Consider the following 18715-nt stretch of genomic DNA (forward strand, 5'->3'; position numbering starts at 1 on the left):
ATATAAACATTTAAGAATATAACCAAACAAGCTTTAAAGTTTGAAGTACACTGGTTATTATTAGATATATAAATATGTATATATATATACACACACATATAATTAAGCCTGCTCTTATTGAGACCAGAAAGAGACAAGAAGTTGAAGCTGGAGTAATATTGTTTGACATATTCTTTAGCAAGAGTGTGATGCAATGAAATTGCAATGAAAAAATTAAAAAAAAATAAAAAATAAAAAAAATGAAATACATGCAGGGACTGCAGTGTTTGAACTAAATTGGACTGGAAGAGCTTCTTCTTGGTGTCATGTTCTCAAATCCTCTTCTTTCCTTTGTTATATATCATCACTTTCCATCCTTCCAATACCTCACTAGCTTTTTCCTTCTAAAATCCAACAGTATCCCTCCTTCCAATTTCTTTCAAGTATGTCCAACACATCTGAAGATGAATCTCAGCAGCCATTTTTGCCTTCTGTCACCGCTAAACCAGACACCTCCTCTATTAATCCTCCATCCAAGAAGCGACGAAGCCTTCCTGGCAATCCGGGTACATTGTTTCTCTTAATTATACTCCATATATATATATATATATGTTTTTCTCCTTCACTTCATTCATTTATTGTGTGTATATATATATATATATATATAGATCCAGATGCAGAGGTTGTAGCTTTATCTCCAAGAACACTATTGGCAACAAATAGATACATATGTGAAGTCTGTCACAAAGGTTTTCAGAGGGACCAGAATCTTCAACTTCATAGGAGAGGACACAACCTGCCATGGAAACTCAAGCAGAGAACAAGCACTGAAGTGAAGAAGAAGGTCTATGTCTGTCCTGAAGTCACTTGTGTTCACCATAATCCTAGTCGGGCTTTGGGAGATCTAACAGGCATAAAGAAACACTTCTCAAGGAAACACGGTGAGAAGAAATGGAAGTGTGATAAGTGCTCTAAGAAGTATGCTGTTCAATCTGATTGGAAAGCTCATGCGAAGATTTGCGGCACCAAAGAGTATCGATGTGATTGTGGCACCATCTTCTCTAGGTATTATTATTATTCTTAATTATTAGTGTTCCCATATATATATATATGCATGCATTGGAGATTTTGATGAAGATTTGTTGCTATATATATGTTCATGCAGGAAAGATAGCTTTGTGACACATAGAGCTTTTTGTGATGCATTGGCTGAAGAGAATTATAGAACAAATCATGGACTTGCATCCATGGTTGGGAGTTTGCAAAGCCAAACACAAGACTTGTGTTCTCATTCCATGCCAAGCTTGCATTCATCAAGCATTGATACCATGATGAACTCAACCAGTTCTGATCACAATTCAAATAATCCTCACTCACTCTCACTTAATAATCCACTCATGGCTAACACTTCTGACATGATTTTCAATCCAAGTGCGATGAGGAACTCAGGCCTGCAACTTGGAGGAATGAACACGAACATGATGAGCTCTGGTGGATCAAGTAGTAGCCTTCGAATGTCGATCGGGTCTAGCTACATGTCGGCCACTGCTTTGCTTCAGAAGGCGGCGGAGATGGGCGCAAAGGTCAGCGATAATTCTATATCTCCGATACTCCTTCGAGGCTTCACCGGATACTCAAGCAGTTCCAAATCATTGGTTTCTATGCAAGAACCTGTGAATCCTTTCTCAACAGCAGTAGCTGATACTAATGCATATGTTGGAAATAATCCAAGTACTACTACTGATCATCATCATCATCATCATGCTTATAATTCAGTGAATGCTGAAAATCACACATCCATGGTTGGTTTAGAAGCACAATTAATAAGGAGGAACACTAGTAATACTACTACTAGTAGTCATGAAGAGATGGGAGAGAGAAGAGATGGGAGAATGACCCAAGATTTCTTAGGATTGGGACCTGCTGGAAATGCAAGAATTAATAGTGATCATGGATATGTTGAGAACTCTGTGGGACTTAGGTATTCAAATGAACATCAACAAAACCAAGAGGAGATGATGTACACTGGTTACCACCATAGCATGTCACAAGGCCAACAACCCACGTTGGCAAAGCCTATGTGGGATTTTTAAAGCATGCATGTAATTAGCTTCATATCTGAAGTTTTAAGTCTAAATTTAATGTTTATCTTTAATATATAAAAAAAAGCATATATCCCAACAAGTTGAAATGCTCTCTTTCAAATCTGTGGTTTATCCACATAATGTGGACCACATTATTCAAGAAAAAAAATGCTCTGTTTCTTTTTGATAATTCTAGTAGCAATTAATGCAATGACTTGGAAGAGCAAGAGTCAACTGCATGATATATATATATATATTGTACAAAAGTGATATATATATATTATCTTTGATCAATATCTATATTCTCATAAAATTTCAACTCCACTAAAACAATCACTTTTAAGTACCACACTGATCTAAAATTATGCTTTAATCAACAACTCTTTGGAACAAATTAAGTGGAATTAAGCATCTTGGTAAACAATTAACCTTACTATAAAGGCCTCTATATATATTCCTGTGAGAATTGATGCTCTATCCCACTATAAAAAACCATACATATATACATTTGATCATCTGATTAATTAATAAGCATCAATCTAATGAACATAGATATTATTTTGAAGAAGAAATAATTAATGCATGAATTAGTCCTTCTTTTTCTCCATCACTTTCACATCTTGTTGTATGTCTTTGCGGTGTTCAAAAGCCGAGGGCCAATACGATGGAAGCATCGCCATTGGACTGCAATCATCTCCAAGTTTGGAGTCTTGAGATCCATAGGCCTATCCGAAACCCCACCTTGTTTTGGCTTCATCTCCATTAACTTCTTCATTTGTGGACTTTGCTAACATAAACCCACAAATTTTAGATGGTTTTCCCATCCCTAAGCCATCCTTCTCTCCCAGCTTGTCCTTTTCCTTTATCACTATGCTTTGCACTCTTCTTCACAAGTACTCTAGCTTCTTCTTCTTATATATATAAATCTCTCTGTGTATATGTACATATAAACATGCAAGTTCACAGAGTGAGAAATTAAGGAGCATGGCTTTTCTTGGGTCTCTCTCTCAAAGGTTTCCTACAAGGAGGTGCATGGTTTACTTAGTTGTTTGTAGCTAGTGGCCATTGGAGAAGACCTTTGAGTGAGAGATCCTAGACATGCAATGCTATATATTATTCATGTGTTGTTACACTACTGCACTGAGAAGATAGGTGAGTATTTAGTTCTTGCATTAATGCATGACAAGATGACATGTTTGTCACGTATGCATGGCAACGATTCAAGTTGAACTTTTTTTTTTTTGTTTCACTTTCTTTTGGGTCTTGTTAATCTCTGTGTAGCATTGGAATTCCAGAGGTCACTTAGCCTTTTTGTATTCTTTATTATTTGTTTTATTAGTTGGAATTAATTATAATATGGTGTTTCTTTGAAAATAAGGTAATTACTAATTAGAACACATTAAATCTAGTATTTTCATACATGTATATTACTCTAGAAAAGTATTTAAAAATCAAATAGTCTGACTTTCTATTATGTATAAAATAAAATGAGCTAAATTTTTGACTATCTTCCATGTTCTGATTATTTATTTATTTATTTTTTTTGTTGTTGTTGATTATTTCCAACTCCATGAAAATAATCAATAGCAGTATTTGTCAAATCCAGAAATTCTTTCATTTGCAAGCAATGAGCATTTAAAAGAAGGAATATTTGTGGAAAAATTAGAACACTTTTATTTGGAAACTATTTTCTCCAAAAACTCATTATTTATTGTAATTATTATAAAAATATTTTCTATATTTATTTTATGTTTTTTAAAGCATATATTTAAAATTGTACTTATATTCAATTATAACTTATGAAAATATACTTTGAATCTATTTAAACATAAATTTAATCTATAGATAGATTAATAATCATTTTTTTACAAAAATAGGCAAAGATCTTAATAGACATAGAATTTTAAACTATAAATTTAATTATGTTATAAGCTGTAAAAATAAAGATCTATTAAGCATTATATATATATATATATATCTTTAGATATTTCACATTAAGCATATTGCTTAAACTTCAATTTTGATTTGTCCAAGTCTTTTTTTTAAGAAAAAGTCAGACAGATTCCATTCTAGAAAAACAGGAAAAAGATAAAGGATACCAATTTTTTTGGTTTTAAATAAAAAACTAAGTTCCCTTAATATACAAACGTATCTTTCATCCAAGGCACAAGGAAAGAGCCATGTATTCAAGAATTAATTAACATTTGATTGTTTAACAAATGACAAAGTACACATTGTTTGAGTGGCAAGATTGAAATAATATATTCCTCTTGTGGTCAAAATGGGCTCATAAACTAGGCCACCGACACATTCAACAGACACGCACCCAACATGCTGATGAACCAGATGGAGCCATAAATTTCTCTGTCCAAACAACAATAATTATAAACACACCATCATAACTCTGCTCTCCTTTTGTTTTTCCCCCTTTTTTTTTTCATGGAGGAATAAAAAAGTAATTGTTCAATTCAGTCTGCTTTATCTAATTATTCGAATTTTTTTTTTCCATTCAACCGATATATATATAAGTAATTATGTCTTAAAAATATTCTTAAAGATAGAAAAAATAAATAGTTTACTCACAATTATATAAATAACATAAAGAAACGAAAATTTGTATTATTGTATAAACTATATTCATATGCAAGTATGTATAATATTTATATATATGTATACTTGGGCAAAGTATTAGAAGACCAGATCAACATTTTAAATTTTTTTTATATATAAAATTTAAACTCAAAATTATTTATTTATGAAGTTACTTTTATCACTCGAATCAAGTCTATTAATATATATATATATATATATATGAACCCATTTAAAAGAAAAAAAATGCATAGATTTTTATTTTAGGTACATTTGCGAGAACTGTTGGATCAGCACCCAACCGGTCCCTTCTTCCACCAACCCTCTTCCCATTTAGGCCCCACCCAATTTTTTTTTCCTCTCTCATTTTAATTTCTTATTTTTTACTTTTTATAATTCGTAGATGATGTTCCCTATATATATATATAATTTGTAATTATATATAATAATGTTGTATGGGAGGTGTTAATGACTAAGTTTTCTTTAAAAAATAAGCAAAATAAATAGTTAATTCGTAATTATTAATATATATATATATATAAATTATAATAAGATGGGGATAAGAGAAGGTTGAAAAAAATGGTAGAAGGGGGGAAACGGGTTGGAATTGTACGTAATATTCGGGAGGTGGAGTACGGCGGGGAGGTCTCCCAACGCATCTTTCTCTCTCTCTCTCTCTCTCTCTATTCCTCCTTCAATCCTTTGTCAATCCCAACCACCTTTTCTCTCTTTCTCCCTTGAGATCGAAGCGAAGCTTAGCAAATAGAGGGGGATTAGCGCTTGGCTCACGTCGTCTTTCCCTGCTTTTCGATTGATTGGAGCTTGGGAAAGTGGATTTGTTTCTATTTCTCTTTGAGGTTAGATCTCTGCCGCGCTTTGTTTTCTGGGTTTGATTTGCGTTTGATTTTTTTTTATTTTTTTATATATATTCTTTTTTGTTTGTGATTGGGGTTGTTCTTCGTTAGTTTCTTGCTGTTAATGTGCCAAAAAAAAAAGGATTTCTTGCGTTTAACAAGATCTGTTTCTGGGGTTGGATCGCAAGATTTGAGGATGAACTTGTTGGTGTTTGCCTCTTTGAAAGAAATGTATAGCTTGAGGTTTTGATGCTTGGACTATCATGCCGGAATGTTGGAAGGAATGAGAGATGCCATTTTGAGGTTAAATGGTTGAGCTTTGTTTGTTGATTGATTGTTCACGGTGGTGGAAAGGATGCGTCTTCTGAATAGACTTGCAAAAAAAAAAAAAGCTTGATGCTTTGTATCATAGGGAGGTGGTATTGGAACCAGTTGCTATAGGCATCAAGAGCAAGGGTACAGTGAGATGCAACTGAAGGACTTATTTAAATGAAATCTCTTTTAATGCACTAAATGAAGAACATAGAAAATTTCTGCATTTTGTCATCACACAATTATAGAGGACTTTTCAAAATTGTCTCTACTTATTATGAGAACTTCTAACCTAGTTTATCTGATATGATTTTGCAGGTAGAAGAGATCATGGTTGAATTCCAGCAGCAAAATGCGAGGGTTTCTAGATAGCTTGAGGAGATCTGTTTTAGCTAGTTTTTTATGAATGGTTGGTCCGTCATGGGCCAAACTTTATGAGAAGTTTAACAGCTTCTTGGGCTCATCTCTGACTTCTGATATTTGCTTTGGAGCTTAAAAAACTCATTGATCCATGGGCGAGTGGGTTATTGGAGCATTCATCAATATAGTCGGAAGTATTGCTATTAATTTTGGGACAAATCTTTTAAAATTGGGCCATGATGAGGTACTTATTCATTAACTTCTTTTCTATTATTAATCTTTTCTTCTAATATGCATGTTTGGTTTATAATTTCATTGTGTCATCATCATGATTTATTTCGGTTAATTCCCCATTTTAAACTGAATGAGAGTATGAGCTTGTCTGCTCTTTCTTAAACTTTAAACTGAGAAAAAAATATGTAAAAATAAATGTAGTTGAAATATGGGTGTACACATTTGCAATAGGGAAGAGCTTATCATATGATTTAATTTGATTTGGTGCAGAGAGAGAGACATTTAATGCTAAGCAGTGATGGGGACAATGGAAAGATTATACCAAAACCAATCATATATTTCCATACATGGAGAGTTGGTAACATTCTTGCTGGCTATCTGTGTCTTATGTTTGTTTTATGCTGTTAAATCTGTGACTGTATGTAAACTGTTGACTCTTTATTACAGGCATTGTCTTCTTCTCTCTGGGGAACTGTCTTAATTTCGTTTCCTTTGCATATGCTGCACAGGTCTATTCCCTAGACACTCTTATGTTTTTTTTTGTACTGCATGATTTCAACTGAATTGTGCCAGAACTGGTTTCTCAAGTATTTTTTTTTGCACTAATTGAAATGTAACAGTCATATACTATCGTTAGATAAAAAATTATAGTAAAATGAAAATATGCTATTTGACAAAAGGACGTAACATCTTTAGCATGCAACAACGTCGATGTCCTGCACATGAATCAGAAAGAACCATCTTGAGCTCAATTCATGCCTGCTCTTGGAGAATTAGCTATAACATTTGTGATTAGTCATAATGTTATCAAATATCATACTACATGCTTTTCAAATTGATTGTTCTGAAGTTTTGACCCCATTTGTGGCTGACAGTATCATTTGCTATTTTATGAGATATAAAGATGAGTTACTGTGTTTGATTTTGAAGTTTGCTTGCTAAGATGACAATATACAATTTTGTTATAATTACCTTGTAGTGCATATCCTCTGTTTTACCTCACTGGCTGTTTTGTTACTTTTGTTCAGTCACTTCTTGCAGCTTTGGGGTCTATTCAATTTGTATCCAACATTGCATTTGCGTACTTTGTCTTGAGCAAGAAAGTATCAATCAAGTATGTCTTTTCGGGAGCAAGCTTTTTGATGGCCTTAAACATAAAATTATTCTCTAATAATGATCCTATGCAATGGCTTATTTCAGGGTCATGGTAGCTACAGCTTTTATTGTTTCTGGCAATATCTTTCTTGTTTCATTTGGCAATCATCAATCACCTGGTACAAGTTCAAAATTACACTGATTTTGTAAATTCAGTTTAACACATATCTAAGTAGAGAATGAGTTAACTGATAGCTTGATTGTTATCTTGTCAGTTTTTACTCCAGAGCAGTTGAAGGAGAAGTACATTAATTTGGTATTTCTTCTTTATTGCCTGACATTGGTTCTGGTTGTTGCTGTAAATCAATATATCTATAGGTGAGATGATAATTAAATGGCAAATTTCCAATGCGTTGCTGTTTACTTTTACAATAAAAGGCGATTGCCCTGCTCATTGAATTGTTTACTGGAGATTCTTGTCTGCTTAATTTCTGGCCCCATAGTACCTGTTGGCCTTCTAACAAGAGTAATTGAAACTAACAGGAAAGGAGTAGCTTTTCTCTCACTTCATGGGCACGATATCAGCCCCTATTGGCGCATGGTGCTCCCATTTTCCTATGCCACTGTTTCTGGAGCCGTGGGTTCCTGCTCAGTTTTGTTTGCAAAATCATTGTGAGTTATTTGGTTTAGAAGGATCTTGGTTCCATAGGATCCACCTATTCTTTATATATTGCGGGCATTTTACTATAACCATTGTTGGATATAGCTATTCTTTGTATATTGTAGGCTGTTGATTATAATCATTATTTTTGTTTGTGCAAATCTAATTCATCTGGCATGATTAAATTTTAACATGTATCCGCTGGCACCTTTTGCTTTTATTTGTCAGGTCGAACATGCTAAGGCTCACCATGAACAGCAGTTATCAACTGCATAGCTGGTTTACCTACTCTGTGCTTCTATTATTCTTCAGCACAGCTGGATTTTGGGTATTGATTTATGAAAGAAACTGAGTTAATTTGTAACAGAAATCTCTTCAAATTTTTTAAATTTTTGGATGTTTTTCTTTGATTCAGATGGCAAGATTGAATGAAGGATTGTCTCTATTTGATGCAATCCTCATTGTCCCTATGTTTCAGATTGCATGGACATTCTTCTCTATGTGTACAGGATTTGTATACTTTCTGGAATATCAAGTAAGTGTATAGACACATGTATATATACAAGGAGCAATGTTTTAAGCTTTTTGTCAGATGTGAAAACTGTAAATGCTTTAACAGGTATTTGACACGCTAAGGATAACTATGTTCCTGTTGGGTATGACATTTGTGTTCATAGGCATTTCTTTGTTAGCTCCTGATGATTCTAAGGGTATGCCAATGATCTCTCCTTGTAAATCACCTCCACTTAATATTATCCTGTAGACATAAGCTCTGAGCTGATACAATGAAAAACTTGTAGGTGGTGATTCGAAGGATATTCCTCCTTTGTCTAGTTCCACATCCCAAGGTCTTCCAACTGATATAAACAGGTACAAAGCATTTAGTCTATTTTGCTAATGTGTACAATCTGAAATTACTGTATCATTTTTTCTTCGAGTTTTTAAATGGGAATGATGTGAACACTTGTCTTAACACTGCAGGCTTGCCAAACTACAAGCGGAAGATACTGAAGTAAATGATGTTGGTTCATTCATGAACAGACTACTGCAAAAGAGCAAATTCTTTGTGGCCAAGGCAAAGGTAATGGCTTCAAGAAATCCAAATACTATGTAATTGCTTAAACGTATCAATTCTGGCATTGCATAACCTGGTTCTATTGCAGGCCGCTTGCTCAGTCTCATTGGGATTAGGTGAGGAGTCGATCAATGCATCATCGGTGCTGGTTATGCCTATGGTGTCTTCAAAGACAACAGGTTTCCGAGGAAACATATTTGAAAGAGCAAAGTTCATACCCCTAAGAACATCTGGATGGAACAATTATTCAATAATGGATGAAGACGACGATGATGAATCAAGAGACACAAGATCTTTACTTTCTTAGGAGTCCACACATACAGGCAATGTTGTATTTTTCTTTAATTTTTTTCCCCTAATCATCAGTGTATAGGCGTATAATTCCCCTTTATAATGTAAAGTTGTAATTCTTTAAAGATGTTATGACCACATTGTATTTCTTCAAAGTTTTTACCACTCATTTTTATAAATAATACATCAAGCAGCTTAGAATTAGTTCTTTTCTCATAGAAAGATGAGGACTAAAACAGATATAGTGATACATAAAACCAAACAGTTTCAAAAGTTCTTGTAACAAATTGAAGCCACAAACAGCTAAGGGCAGTAATCCTCTCAATACTCAGATTGCAGATACCAGGGATGCAACATTATCTTTGCCTAGTTTCTGATAATAACTGGGGCAGCTGGCTGACCTCAATTGGCCTTGGTCTTCTTCGTCCTCCCCTGAAATGCAGCGTTTATCTTCTTCCAGCTCCTAATGGCAATGAGTGATGGAATAAGAACCCACCAGCCATTTGCTCCAATGTAGTAAGTCCAGTAATAAAATGGGCTTGCTGAGAAATTGTCTCCCTCCAAAAATGCGGTTATGAAGTATATCAAACACCCATAGAGCTGCCCGAGGCAAATTGCCAGCTGAAGTGTGTGGCTGTATGCTTTCTTTGATGCTATAGCATATCTGCAATATGTTAATTCACTCATTTATCAAAATTTTAACAAGAAAAGAACCTAACAGAGTTCATATGTTAGCCAGTCAGGGTAGGTAAAAAACTTTAACTGAACTGGTACAGGCACATCGAACATCATGAACAAACAAAATTTTCAGAGACCTTGAGTTCTGAACTAAAGGTTCAACTAACAGATCCTATCAGTGAATAGAATAAATTAGAAACCAAATTCCATGAATACGGTCAGAGCCATTTCATCTTCAGGTCTATAATAAGATCAGATTTACTATAAGGATTAGCAATGAAATTGGATTAAGAACTGGATATCCATTTATAACTCATATCAGGAAGAACACCATCTAGAAACAACTCTACTGAGCATGTTCATAGATAAAGAAAACTAACATATTAAATGTGAAAAACCATCTTCCAGTTGGTGCCCCATTTCATTGTATGTGATAATAAAGGATAAAGCAGGGCACAATGGTACCAGAACATCAGAAATGAACATGAAGATGTTATTCACAGGTAAGTTCCCATTCTCTCACAGGATAAAAACAATTGCTACTTCATGTCTCACAGTAATTCAAATCAAGCATGAAGAGCAATTCATCCACATCACATGGCATGGAAATTTTGAAACTCAATCAAGCTATAGAACTGGAAAAAAATTGTTAAAAAGCTCACATTGCAAGAAGGCAAGCAGGGCCTTCAATAACAGCAGTGACTGCCTCCACAGTGACAATCGCCGAGTCCCTCCCAGCATACCTGGAATCACCTTTACTATACTCCTTCCCTATAAATCAATAAAAAAAACAAGCATTACCATTGCTTATCCAATTTCAAAATCTCAAAAAGACTCAAACTTTGATCATCTTCAAGGAAGACTACAACGTACACACTTCCGCCAAGAAAAATGGAGTCTTTTCCTTGTAGAAATCTGGGGAGAAAGCGAAATAACCCTCAAGGATGATGTGCGTGAGGCCCGTGAACGCCCACCAGCACATAAGCAGCCGATCAATCAGTAAAATCTTGGAGGCACGCCCTGTGAGGAATTTCATCAAACAGTTAATGGGCGTTCAGCAGGAGAGAATCAAAGAGAGAAAATGGGTAAACCTGAGAGGATCCAAACGAGGGCGACGACGACGACGGAGACTACGAGGTAGGGGGCAACGATCTCGGACTGAGAGAGGAAGCAAGGCACGTAGTCATGGAGTTCTAAGTCTTTGGGAACATAGGGATGCTCGAAGCTCGCCATTGCTGGTTCTCTGATCTCGCGATCGCCCAAATTTTTGACTATAGAGTATAGACGACTAGAATGGTCACACTCTTTTATTTCAGATCCCTTTTTCATTTGTTTATTACTATTTATTATTTTATTATTTTTTAAATTTTATATTCTGGGATATCGTTTTCAAATTTCAATTTATGATTCTCAGATACTAGATTTTAATGATCGGATTTTTATTTTAATTAGATGATTAAATCTACCAAGGAAAAAAAAATAGTATTCTATTAAAAAAATATATTATCTTAAAAACCTTATATTTTGAACTTTAACTTTACCTAATTAAATGATATACTTGGCTGTGTTGATTATGCATACGTTAAAATGTTTTATTTTTTATTCATAAAATTCATTACTTGATGTATAAATATATATAGTTGAATTATTTGTTGTATTGACGGAGCATTGGCAGAGGTTGAGTTTGGAGTATGTAACTTCACACGACTTTCGAGATTAAGATTTTGTTTGGATTGGCTTATTAAAAAAATATTTTTTTTTAATTTAGTATAAATGCTTCTGAAAAAAAGTACTTCTAGCATTTTTTTTGTATTTTCTGTTTGGATTAGCTTTTATGTAAAAGTATAAGCTGTAAAAATAAGCTAAAAAAACAACTTTTTTTTTCATAAGCCAGCTTTTTTAAAAAAGTCGTTTTTCAGTTTTTTTTACGACTTCTGTTTTTTCAGAAAAGCCAATATAAACAATATTTTTGGAACCCAGAAGTGTTTAACTTATAAAAAATCATTTCTGGGTTTTTCAAAAGCCAATCCAAACAAGGCCTAAAAAGAAAAACTTTATTTTCTTAATTGGTTATAACCATTAGTATTTTTTTAATTTAATTTTTTTGGCAAACAATTCTCTTTTATTGAGCTATACATAAAATCTTTGTTCTATGAAATATCAAATAATAAATTTTAAACATTTATATAAAAACATTTCATTTATTTATTTATCTAGAGGTGTTATGCGGATGAAATAATTTTTTTTAGAAAATACATTCAAACAAAATCACTAATTTTATGGGAGTTGAAATTTTAGTACTTCTCGATTGAAGCACTCTAGACTCTATAGACGCATGGTGGAGATATTTTTAAAAAATATAAATTGAATCATGAATAAAAAAATTAGGTAAATATACAAAATAAAAAATTAGCACATATTAGAACGCATGATCTTTATGATAATTTATTTAAAAAAACAAAATTATATATATATAAACCGAACCCGAGTCCTCTACACAAGAAGTCTACTTTCCTTCACTCGACTTGGAACTATTTTCTTGATTGGAGTCAACCCGGTTCGAGCGTGACGTGGGTCACACACGAACCCGAGTCCTCTACACAAGAAGTTGACCCGCAAGTTCGTATGACACGTGGCCCAATAAGAAACGCCAGCCTGTCATGCTTTACGCTTAAGCAAGCCCATAAATATCAAGAGAGGAACGATCTCAAGCTTTGCTCTCCTTCTCCGATGGCTTCCCGACGAACTCTCAAGCTCAAGTCCATCTCCTGCAAAGGCCTCAAGTTCTTCAATCTCTTCCAGAAACCCTCGATCTGCGCCACCGTCTCCCTTGCCAATCCCCGTGATCGCAAACCGATTCAACGCCACGAGACGCCGGTGGACCGTGACGGTGGCGAGAATCCCGAGTGGGATCTCCCGATCCGGTTCACCCTTGAGCCTGATCGTCAGTTGGATCTCATCCTCCGCTTTGATCTTATCCATAAAGGTGGTCTTCTCCTCGGAGATAGGATCGTCGGAGAGGTCACCGTCCTCGTTGCCGATCTCGAGGCAGAGGCCATCCCCGGCGTCGTTCGCCACGTCAGCTACCAGGTGAAGTCCCCGGAGGGTAAGCCCAACGGAGTTCTTACCCTTGCTTATAAGATCCGTGACCCCAAGGCCGTGATTTCGGTTTCGGCGCCGATGTCTTTTGGATATCATTACCCTTCCCCTTCGGAGCCGCCGCCGCCGCCGCCGCCGCCGTTGATGTCTTCCGGGAATTATTACCCTTCTCTGGAGGTGCCAGCGCTAGCGCCACTACTGCCGATGGCTTCCAGTTCTTATTACCCTCCCCCGGCAGCGGTGGATCCTGGCTATATCCACTGGCCGGATCCAGCAGTGTACTACCCGCCGTACCCACCGGAACACGTGGGCTATTATCCGCCACCGGTACAGGGTGGTCACCGGACGGAGTTCTCTTGGGGACGGGGTTTGACTGGGTATAATTGAAAAAGAGTTTGTTTGGGGTGTTAATTGTGTAAATTCAAAGTTTGCTTGATTTTTTGGTTGGAGATGGTGGTAGTGGTGAAGGTGTTATTTAGACCCCAAATAAAAGCTTTGTGTATTGCGTGATAATTTTGATGTCTTGCTTGTGATTTGCGTTTGCATTGAGAATTTGAGAGTGTGAAGGAACAATTTTGAAGCTCACACGTTCAAAAAGACTCCTTGTTTTATTCAAATGTTTGTGGATGTAAAATAAAATAGTTATGAAAGGTGACATTTGTGAAGTATGCAAACGGCATATGGTCCAACGCCTTTTTATAATGGTGCTAATGTTAGTATTAAGTATGAACTTTAGCTTATAACAATGTTTTCAAATCTCATAAAAATATTAATTTTTTAATATTATAAAAAAAATATATGATACTTAAATCTATAATTTAAATTTTTAAAGTTAAAATGGATAAATTAATTAGTACCCTTAAACAGAATTTTTATTGATAAATCTTGTTAGGGAAACTTTTTTTAAGTTTATCAGCTAAAAAATTTGAAAATAGAAAACTTGAACCCGACGTGAATCGAACACGCAACCTTCTGATCTGGAGTCAGACGCGCTACCATTGCGCCACGGATCCATTTATAACTAGACATATAATAATATAATAATATTATATTTTATTATTTTTCCGAAACTTTCATTCCCACTATAAAAAAACTTTAAATCCACTCAATTGGTGTTTGTTCATTCAAGCGATAGGCAAGTGATGAAATCTAAACATATTCTCAGTTGGTATTAATCACGCTACAAAATCTCAATCCCACTCCAAATAAATAAATAAATTGTTCACATCTCAATCCCACACTAAACAAATGCAAATTAAAAAAAAAAAAAGAAAAAAGAAAAATTGCAGCCTGATGAAATCTTCTCTTACAAAAGCAGCCCCATAATGAATTTGAGGTCGAACAATAGCCAAAACTGACTCACTCAATAAAGGCGTCATTATTTACATCCAAAACATCTCATGTGATCATACTATTCCCCTGTCATCTACTGCGTCGACATCACAAACAAGAACCAATTCACCAGAGATATTAGTTGCATTCACGGTAAAACTCCTGAGAAGCATGCATGAATTTCTAAAGCAATTCTTCTTATTGTCTTTTCCAAAGCAACTCAAATGATGCTTCAATGCAAGGTTCATTTCACTATTTTCAGACAAAACAGCTTCCTCAATTTCTAGTTATCAACAAACTCAACACAATAAGAGCACCATCACAACTTAGGAAAGGATGCACACAATTTAAAGAACTTCACATGTCGAAGATTCTAAGACTTAAAAGAGTTACTGCATTCATCTCTTATTGATTTCACCAACTCAAAGTGCATTGACCCTTTGGCACCAACTTCATCATCCATATCTTGCAAATCCTGTGGTTTGCTCCATTGCCATTTTGGACTCTCCATATTGACATTCAGCTCTAGACTCTTCTTCCTGCATTGCCTTCCTTGATGCAATTGACAACCCAAGTTAAGATACCATCTTTCTGGCATCACTCCATCTGGAGAAAAGCTTCTCCTTGATGTTTTTTCCAAGTTACCAACTAAACCTTTTTTCGAAGCATCATTGGCAGTGTCAGTAGCATGACTCCATCTATAACTCTTGTTAACGCTGTCCATATTGAGTTCGATTGAATGAAAATCACCGTCTGTTGAGTTTATATCATTCTTCTCATCTTCATCATGCTCTTGTCGGTATTGAAGTTTCCCAGCCACTCTTTCATCAGTCTTTAAATCAGTAGCCATGCGATCTTTGGTCATTTTATCATGCAAAAATGCTTCCAACTCATTCCTCAGTTGATCAACAGCTGCATTTTTTTCTTCAAATTGAAACTTGGCTTCTGAAAGTTTCATTTGAATTCTTTCTTCACGCCACCCATCAGCAAGCTGAAGCATCTCCCTCTCCTTCTCTAGTTCTTCTAGTAACTTGGCAGACTCCAGCTTCATCTCCTCTACCTCAGCCTTGTCCTGACCAATTCCCCTGACTAAATCACTGCAGAATTGTTCAATCAACTCTCTTGTTCTTCTTTCATTATCTAGTTCTTTGATTGCTTTCAATAATGTTGATTTTGTTTTTGCTAGTTCCATACCAAGCTTGTTATTAAGCTTCTCCGATTTTCTCCTTTGTCTCTTTTCAGACTCGAATTTCTCAGTTATCGAGTTGAGAACAGCACGGATCATTTCCTGCTCCTTGCTCTTCCAAGCTGACTTCTCAGCCATGTAGGACTTCTTAAGGTGCGCGATTTCATCACAGCTCAGCTTCTGTTCTTCAATTAGTTGATCAACCAGTATCTGCACCCGATCAAGTTCATGTCGAAGAGCTGAAACCAAAGGAATGCTTGATGAATGCTGCTCTTCACGCGTGCATATGTGGTTCAGTGTTCTCAAGAGTTCTTTGCATGAAGTGAAACCACTGGTAAGATCCTTCAAAAGTTTCTTGTTTCTTCCAATTCTACTCCTTAAAGTGAAGCCTTGAGTACATGTTTTAATCTGCAATTGATGAGGAAATATGGATATCACGAAAACATAATAACAATAATAATAATCAGGGAAGTATCCCAGGAGAAAAGTCTGACATGCTTGAGAACAATGAGCTTATGTACATTGATTTGAATGAAAAAGCAGAGAGGGGATGATACAATAAACATGGGAAATAGTAGTTCAAGAGAAGTTGCCAGAAATCAGATTCTAGGAGAAATAGAAACTTTGATCGTTGTTTTGCTACACAAGCAGTTGATCTAAGTGCAAAGATATGAAAGCTAATGGTGAAAATTGGTGTGCTTTCAGCTGCAAATTGGTGAAATTAGTGGATTTTTCTTCCCTTCCAACTATAAATCAAGATTTTCAGCAATGATAAACTTTCATGAGGATTTGTCTACTTAAAACCAGGTGCACAATGACCACAAGAATAACTTCTAGAACAACAGAAGAGAAGACTACATATAGTTCATGCTTGCCCACCTCCTTTTCAGCAACATCAGTTACAAAATCTGAAGCTCTTGAATTGCGATGATTATGTTGAGAACTCCATGGAACTACCAGCATCATTTTCCTAAGACTACGGGATCTTGATCGACCTGAAATCTACAATATCACCAACAAAATGAAAATGACAAAGCCAACATAGACATTGATACATTAATGAAATTCATATTGAATATGCATCCAATACTCACAACAGAGACAGGGCTATGTGATGGATCAGATAAATGAGGTGGGAGATAATCCGGCAGGACAGACTTCACTATCCTACCTCTCCCTTTGATCTCCTTCTTACTTATCTTTCCCGGTATATCAACAATCCTATGTGATGAAGGGATCTTGTTTGTCTCCCACAAAGCGCTGGCAAGCTTCCGAGCAGACACTGAGCCTTGTTGCGCTCCTATACCAACAATGTTCAATGGTTGGTTTGGAGATGACTCAAAGAAGCTCGCCTTTTTTGAAGAAGGTGGTGATCCTACATTCCTCCTGGGGATCAATATTGCCTTCTTAAATTTATAGTTTTGCAACACTGAAGACGCTGAAGATGATGAAGAGCATCCCCTCTTACGGATCTTGCAAGCTCCATCAATGAATACGTCAGAGCTTTTGTTGTGCCTTGGCATTGTGATTTCCACTTTGTGAACACTCTAGCAAGAAGAAAAGACAAGATTTTTGGTAAATTGATAGATTTCTAAAGTTCATGATCTCTAAATAGAACTAGAATTAACAAGGAGGAAGCACTAGCAAGATGATGCATTCTTTAATGGAAAAACAAAAAGGGAAAAAAGAAACTCTAGCTCTGAGACATAGTAGAGGAATCCAAGGAAGAAAAAGCACAAACCAGCCGATAGGGTTGCTCCAAGAGACCCAAAGATGGAAACTTTTCGTGAAATTCCTCTCCCAAATACTCAAATGATTGTGAGTCCAATCATCTGATTCAGGAAAACAAACTCTAAACCTCAAAAATTCAACTTTTCACAGGATTCCAGCATAGCAGGGAAAAATATAGAAAAGAAAAACAGAAGATGATCAAAGGATGCTCATAAGAGACCAACAAAGAGAACACCACCAGGGGGTCCAACCATCTCTGAATAGCAAAAAGCTTGGAATAAGAACCGAAACCCCGGAAACTCAGCAGAAGACATTGAAGATAAAAACAATACGAAGACGTATAAAAATCAAAACTTTAAGAAAAGGAGTTCCTGGTTTCCATTGAAAAGACATCAAAAACTCGGATACCAAGGTCCATCTCGGGACACCATCAATCAAAAAAAGGAGTAGGAAACCAAGCCTTCATCCGAGATCGCCATTAGCTCGTCCATCACTATATATATATATATAATCTTGGGGAATCTCGCGGGCATGAAAGCGGAGAGCGAGCGAGAGGGATGATGGCGAGCATGTCTCTCTCTTTTGAATTCTGGCAGTGGGACCCGGCCTAGACCGAATGAGTGGCTCAATTGAACCGGTTCTCAAGCCCCGTTTTGGTCTAGGCCTTATATTAGTTTTTTATTATTTGTTATTTATAAGTGAAGTTAAACAGTAAACTATATAGCTTTGTTTTATTTTAAATCTATTTCTCCATTGTAAATATTTAATAATTGGATTGATTCAAGGTTCATATTCAATGCACCAAAGAAAAGATATCTCCATGACCAATACCCATCAGGACTGAAAGAGGAATCTGGCGCATGCACAAGTCCAGCAAGATCAATTTGGACAAGCATGGAAGGATCTGTTCTTTTCATATGTTAATTGAAAATTAAATAGGAAAAATCACACCTACCAAATAAAACACAATTCGTCAGAAAGAAATTGCTGCTTGAACAAGGCCAAAATATCAATTATAGGTTCTTATTTGGTTTATTGAAGAGGGAGAGAGTATCCAGTATTATGGAGCTTAATTAAGAAAAAAGAGCCTGGAAATCAAACAGAAATGGGAAACAAGATCGGGCAATATATCAAAAATGTGATATGTTTCCTGTT

General features: G+C 35.7%; 5 protein-coding genes and 1 non-coding gene across 6 annotated transcripts; 3 read left to right on the plus strand and 3 right to left on the minus strand.

Moving 5' to 3' along the window:
* The first annotated feature begins 389 nt into the window (after nt 1-389).
* LOC120262257 (zinc finger protein GAI-ASSOCIATED FACTOR 1-like) lies at nt 390-2073 on the plus strand. Its single transcript, XM_039270339.1, has 3 exons — nt 390-545; nt 648-1044; nt 1145-2073. The coding sequence occupies exons 1-3, from the start codon at nt 425-427 to the stop codon at nt 2070-2072; spliced, it is 1446 nt and encodes a 481-aa protein (XP_039126273.1). The 5' UTR covers nt 390-424; the 3' UTR covers nt 2073.
* Nucleotides 2074-5259: 3186 nt separating this feature from the next.
* Nucleotides 5260-9738, plus strand: LOC120260928 (probable magnesium transporter NIPA8). Its single transcript, XM_039268518.1, has 14 exons — nt 5260-5509; nt 6137-6422; nt 6683-6770; nt 6860-6921; nt 7441-7526; nt 7613-7686; nt 7783-7885; nt 8051-8179; nt 8397-8496; nt 8584-8703; nt 8788-8878; nt 8969-9038; nt 9150-9249; nt 9332-9738. Exons 2-14 carry the CDS (start codon nt 6330-6332, stop codon nt 9548-9550), a joined length of 1335 nt encoding a protein of 444 aa, XP_039124452.1. The 5' UTR covers nt 5260-5509; nt 6137-6329; the 3' UTR covers nt 9551-9738.
* On the minus strand, nt 9728-11508 carry LOC120260930 (probable 3-beta-hydroxysteroid-Delta(8),Delta(7)-isomerase). Its single transcript, XM_039268520.1, has 4 exons — nt 11304-11508; nt 11086-11232; nt 10875-10983; nt 9728-10198 (listed from the first exon to the last, which is right to left on the minus strand). The coding sequence occupies exons 1-4, from the start codon at nt 11443-11445 to the stop codon at nt 9937-9939; spliced, it is 660 nt and encodes a 219-aa protein (XP_039124454.1). The 5' UTR covers nt 11446-11508; the 3' UTR covers nt 9728-9936.
* Nucleotides 11509-12622: 1114 nt separating this feature from the next.
* On the plus strand, nt 12623-13891 carry LOC120260929 (protein SRC2-like). The gene has a single exon (XM_039268519.1). It carries the CDS (start codon nt 12838-12840, stop codon nt 13696-13698), a length of 861 nt encoding a protein of 286 aa, XP_039124453.1. The 5' UTR covers nt 12623-12837; the 3' UTR covers nt 13699-13891.
* A 361-nt stretch (nt 13892-14252) lies between these two features.
* Nucleotides 14253-14324, minus strand: TRNAW-CCA. The gene has a single exon. It is a non-coding gene; the product is annotated as a tRNA-Trp (tRNA).
* A 495-nt stretch (nt 14325-14819) lies between these two features.
* On the minus strand, nt 14820-18210 carry LOC120262205 (uncharacterized protein At5g41620-like). The gene is made up of 4 exons (XM_039270280.1): nt 17571-18210; nt 16924-17376; nt 16709-16831; nt 14820-16237 (listed from the first exon to the last, which is right to left on the minus strand). The coding sequence occupies exons 2-4, from the start codon at nt 17350-17352 to the stop codon at nt 15017-15019; spliced, it is 1773 nt and encodes a 590-aa protein (XP_039126214.1). The 5' UTR covers nt 17353-17376; nt 17571-18210; the 3' UTR covers nt 14820-15016.
* Nucleotides 18211-18715: the final 505 nt, after the last annotated feature.

Source organism: Dioscorea cayenensis, chromosome 5 (genome assembly GCF_009730915.1).
Source record: "Dioscorea cayenensis subsp. rotundata cultivar TDr96_F1 chromosome 5, TDr96_F1_v2_PseudoChromosome.rev07_lg8_w22 25.fasta, whole genome shotgun sequence".
Taxonomy (NCBI): Eukaryota; Viridiplantae; Streptophyta; class Magnoliopsida; order Dioscoreales; family Dioscoreaceae; genus Dioscorea; species Dioscorea cayenensis.

Coding starts and splice junctions, on each gene's coding strand:
- LOC120262257 (XM_039270339.1), top strand. CDS start 425: ATGTCCAACACATCTGAAGATGAATCTCAGCAGCCATTTTTGCCTTCT. Junction 546..647: donor AAGCCTTCCTGGCAATCCGG/GTACATTGTTTC, acceptor ATATATATATAG/ATCCAGATGCAGAGGTTGTA. Junction 1,045..1,144: donor TGTGGCACCATCTTCTCTAG/GTATTATTATTA, acceptor ATGTTCATGCAG/GAAAGATAGCTTTGTGACAC.
- LOC120260930 (XM_039268520.1), bottom strand. CDS start 11,445: ATGGCGAGCTTCGAGCATCCCTATGTTCCCAAAGACTTAGAACTCCAT. Junction 11,233..11,303: donor CCTCGTTTGGATCCTCTCAG/GTTTACCCATTT, acceptor AATTCCTCACAG/GGCGTGCCTCCAAGATTTTA. Junction 10,984..11,085: donor ATTTTTCTTGGCGGAAGTGT/GTACGTTGTAGT, acceptor ATTGATTTATAG/GGAAGGAGTATAGTAAAGGT.
- LOC120260929 (XM_039268519.1), top strand. CDS start 12,838: ATGACACGTGGCCCAATAAGAAACGCCAGCCTGTCATGCTTTACGCTT.
- LOC120262205 (XM_039270280.1), bottom strand. CDS start 17,352: ATGCCAAGGCACAACAAAAGCTCTGACGTATTCATTGATGGAGCTTGC. Junction 16,832..16,923: donor CACATAGCCCTGTCTCTGTT/GTGAGTATTGGA, acceptor GTGATATTGTAG/ATTTCAGGTCGATCAAGATC. Junction 16,238..16,708: donor CTGATGTTGCTGAAAAGGAG/GTGGGCAAGCAT, acceptor CATCAATTGCAG/ATTAAAACATGTACTCAAGG.
- LOC120260928 (XM_039268518.1), top strand. CDS start 6,330: ATGGGCGAGTGGGTTATTGGAGCATTCATCAATATAGTCGGAAGTATT. Junction 7,687..7,782: donor TGGCAATCATCAATCACCTG/GTACAAGTTCAA, acceptor TTATCTTGTCAG/TTTTTACTCCAGAGCAGTTG. Junction 8,497..8,583: donor TCAGCACAGCTGGATTTTGG/GTATTGATTTAT, acceptor TCTTTGATTCAG/ATGGCAAGATTGAATGAAGG.